Here is a 3175-nt window from a genome sequence, read left to right on the forward strand (position 1 = left end):
GACCCAACCCTTAGCGGACAGGTAGCTACAGTCGGCATACAAATCAACAATTGTGCATTTATTATTGACAGGTAGGTTGTTGCCTATAGGGATTACAATACAAGCGGTATTCTGTAATGAGTGTTTTGTCTCTCCCAAGAAACAAACAAGTTTACCGACAAGTCTGTTTCTTTGACCGATAGAGCGATAACAACGGTACAGATAGCTCAAATTAGATAAGTACTTTAGTCAATAAACTTTCCGTACGTTAATGTTCGTCGTTATTATTAATGTATTAATGGTGGTCATGCTCATGTTCTGTGCGCGCGTGCCTCGTTTCACGGAACCATTTCTGATGATTAGTGACAAATTAACATTTTTCCATACATTAGGCGAGTGGAATATTTTTACACATTTAACAATTAATAAACATGATAGAATGCGTACTAATTTGTTTTGCTATATATTTCAAGCCATATAATCACTATCAAACGGTTGCGGTTCTTATAGAAATTAGATGGGCTATAAAATAATGACTACTTATTACATACGACATTTCCATTTGGCTATCAAATTGATCGTTATACTCTACATTACATGTAAAATATGTGCATGGCATACATTACACGATCATATATGAACAAACTCACATAAACATTTGGAGTGTTAAAGTGGGTGTATTTCGGAGAAAGGCCGATAATGAGCGCGTGTCGATACCGGACGCGGTGGACAATATCTCATCGGCGCTGCGTAGGACGTGCGCCCACTCAGCGCGCGCGCACCTCTGACTAATACCCACCTACATACAGCGCCGCTACCGACGACGGCGCCGGCGCATAACACCATGCCAGTCCCAACACACGTACCGTCGAATACCCGCTGCAACATGTAAGATTGAACACTCATTAGGCAAGATACTCCTCTCATTTAGGGCAAACTGCGACCGTAATTCTGTCTGTCAATAATTATTACGGCGCGTAATCCGTGATTGATGAATGCCAACAGTAGCCGGCGAGCCGATCGGAATATAATTGACGCCGGGCCATTGTGTTGTGAGACTTGTGCGCCCGCGCCGCGGCTCTACACTTGATTGATCGCTTTACACCGACATTACGTTGCGACATCGATGCATAAATCTGTTCTTAATTAGACTCAGCTTTAATTAAATACGGGCATGGTGAAATAGAAGCTCTGTTTGATCTGCAGCAATAACACTTGATTAATTGTTACACGCAACAATTACAACAATTGGAGTGGGTATGACAAAATTCTGTGCTACGCACCGGGCCCGTAGACAACGCTACAAGGTGCTACGAAACTTCAAACTACCAATTTATTTTTCTTATTAATTTAATTTATACCTTCTATTTAAAAATTATGACAATTATCTGAAATCAAATATTGTAAATTAATATTTAATTCTTTAAACGCTATTAATATCCTGACTCAAGTGTGAAATAGCAGTTATATTAACTGACATGACCCAGGCCGTTACAATTGTTAAAATGATACATGGCGTTATCTAAACAGAGTCCTAGGTTAGACAGTAGCGACTTAGCATAGAATCCGCAACAGCGGCAATTACCGGGGCCAGGCGTCGCGGCGTGCGCCCGCGCGCGATTGTTTACGGCGCGCACGCGCGGCGAGCGCGTGTCCCCCCGCGCCCCTCGCCGGCAGCTGCTCCGCACAGGTGGCGCGTGTGGGAACTCGACGGCTCGGTGCGTTCCCACGATCGCTGCGCCCTACGCTCCCTATATAAGCCCCCGCCAGCGCAGAGCACCGCATTCCGCGTTCAACGCTCAACGCTAACGCACACTCCCCACTCGCTCACACAAATGTCCAACATGTCTTACGAGATCGCGTATTCGATCGCAGACGACGGCCCGCAGCCAGTCTCGCGCACTTATCAATACCGCAAAGTGATGAAGCCGATGCTCGAGCGCAAAAGGCGCGCTCGCATCAATCGCTGCCTCGACGAACTCAAAGAGTTGATGGTCAGCGCTCTTCAGTCCGAAGGAGAAAATGTTGCAAAATTGGAGAAGGCCGATATTTTGGAATTGACCGTTCGCCACCTTCACAAGCTCCGCCGTCAGCGCCGCCTCTCGCTGAACCCGACGGTGGACGCCGACCGCTTCCGTGCTGGATTCACTCACGCCGCCAACGAAGTGTCCCGCTGCTTGGCTTCCATCCCTGGAGTGGATGTGAGGCTGGGAACCCAGCTGATGACTCACTTGGGACACAGACTCAACGACATGCAGCGCGCGGCCGCCTCCGCCGACACACCTCCGGCGAGCCCGCCCAGCCCCGCTCTGTCGACTGCCTCCTCCACCTCTGGATACGTGACTCCGTCGCCGCCAGCCTCTCCCGTGCACATGCACACCGCGACGCCCCTGGACTGCACCACCAACACGTTCAGCAAGAGCCCCGCCGTGTGGCGGCCCTGGTAAACAGTTGTGAGTGGAGCTGGCGGACCCGGCTCCGCGGTCACATCTGTTCCAGCACCGATCGGAGTCGCGCGCGCACTTATGTGTCCGCTATCATCCAACAGTTACAGTGATTCGTGTCTACGATATCAACATAACTTTAGATCTCACATTCAGTAGAATAAGTTTAAAAAAATCATAGTTAGTAAGTTCAAACTTGAAAGCTTTAATAAAAATTAGGATTAAGTGTACTTGTGATATTAAAGAGTAATAATATTATTGTATAAGAAATGTTGTATCGAACATGATAAAGTTCGCATTGTTATATTTTTTATCGTTGAAAAGAGTTCACAGAATTGTGAAAAAAATACGAGAGAGTAAGTTAATAAAAAAATATTATCTACCTTATTTCTGCATTTTATTCCACCAACTACCCTAATCACGTGATTTAGAAATTTTAAATCACGCTATAGTAAACTAAATATCAAAATATTCATTAACATCGAATGCTTAAAAATAGACAGTTAATACTGAAACAGCTAAATATAAACGAAACATAGCAAATGAGACAGTGATAAATATTAAAAGAGGTTAAGGTCTTGACTTGGACCTCTGACACGGCGCGAAGCGCGTGCTTGGTAACTTTCCTGTTTACGATATTCTCACATACCCGAGTCGATAATTCATGTAAATTTAGTATCAATACTTTCCACTGGTGACATTAAAGGATAATTATTCTTGCTACCACGATACACACGTTAATAAAACATGTA

At 45.2% G+C, this 3175-nt stretch overlaps 1 protein-coding gene across 1 annotated transcript; it reads left to right on the top strand.

Annotated features, from left to right (window-relative positions):
* Positions 1 to 1745: 1745 nt before the first annotated feature.
* On the top strand, positions 1746 to 2810 carry LOC142979431 (enhancer of split mbeta protein-like). Its single transcript, XM_076124325.1, has one exon. The coding sequence runs from the start codon at positions 1815 to 1817 to the stop codon at positions 2424 to 2426; it is 612 nt and encodes a 203-aa protein (XP_075980440.1). The 5' UTR covers positions 1746 to 1814; the 3' UTR covers positions 2427 to 2810.
* The last annotated feature ends 365 nt before the right edge of the window (positions 2811 to 3175 follow it).

Source organism: Anticarsia gemmatalis, chromosome 16 (assembly GCF_050436995.1).
Source record: "Anticarsia gemmatalis isolate Benzon Research Colony breed Stoneville strain chromosome 16, ilAntGemm2 primary, whole genome shotgun sequence".
NCBI lineage: Eukaryota > Metazoa > Arthropoda > Insecta > Lepidoptera > Erebidae > Anticarsia > Anticarsia gemmatalis.

Bases quoted from the DNA above. Each gene is read 5' to 3' on its own strand.
- LOC142979431 (XM_076124325.1), top strand. From the start codon at position 1,815: ATGTCCAACATGTCTTACGAGATCGCGTATTCGATCGCAGACGACGGC.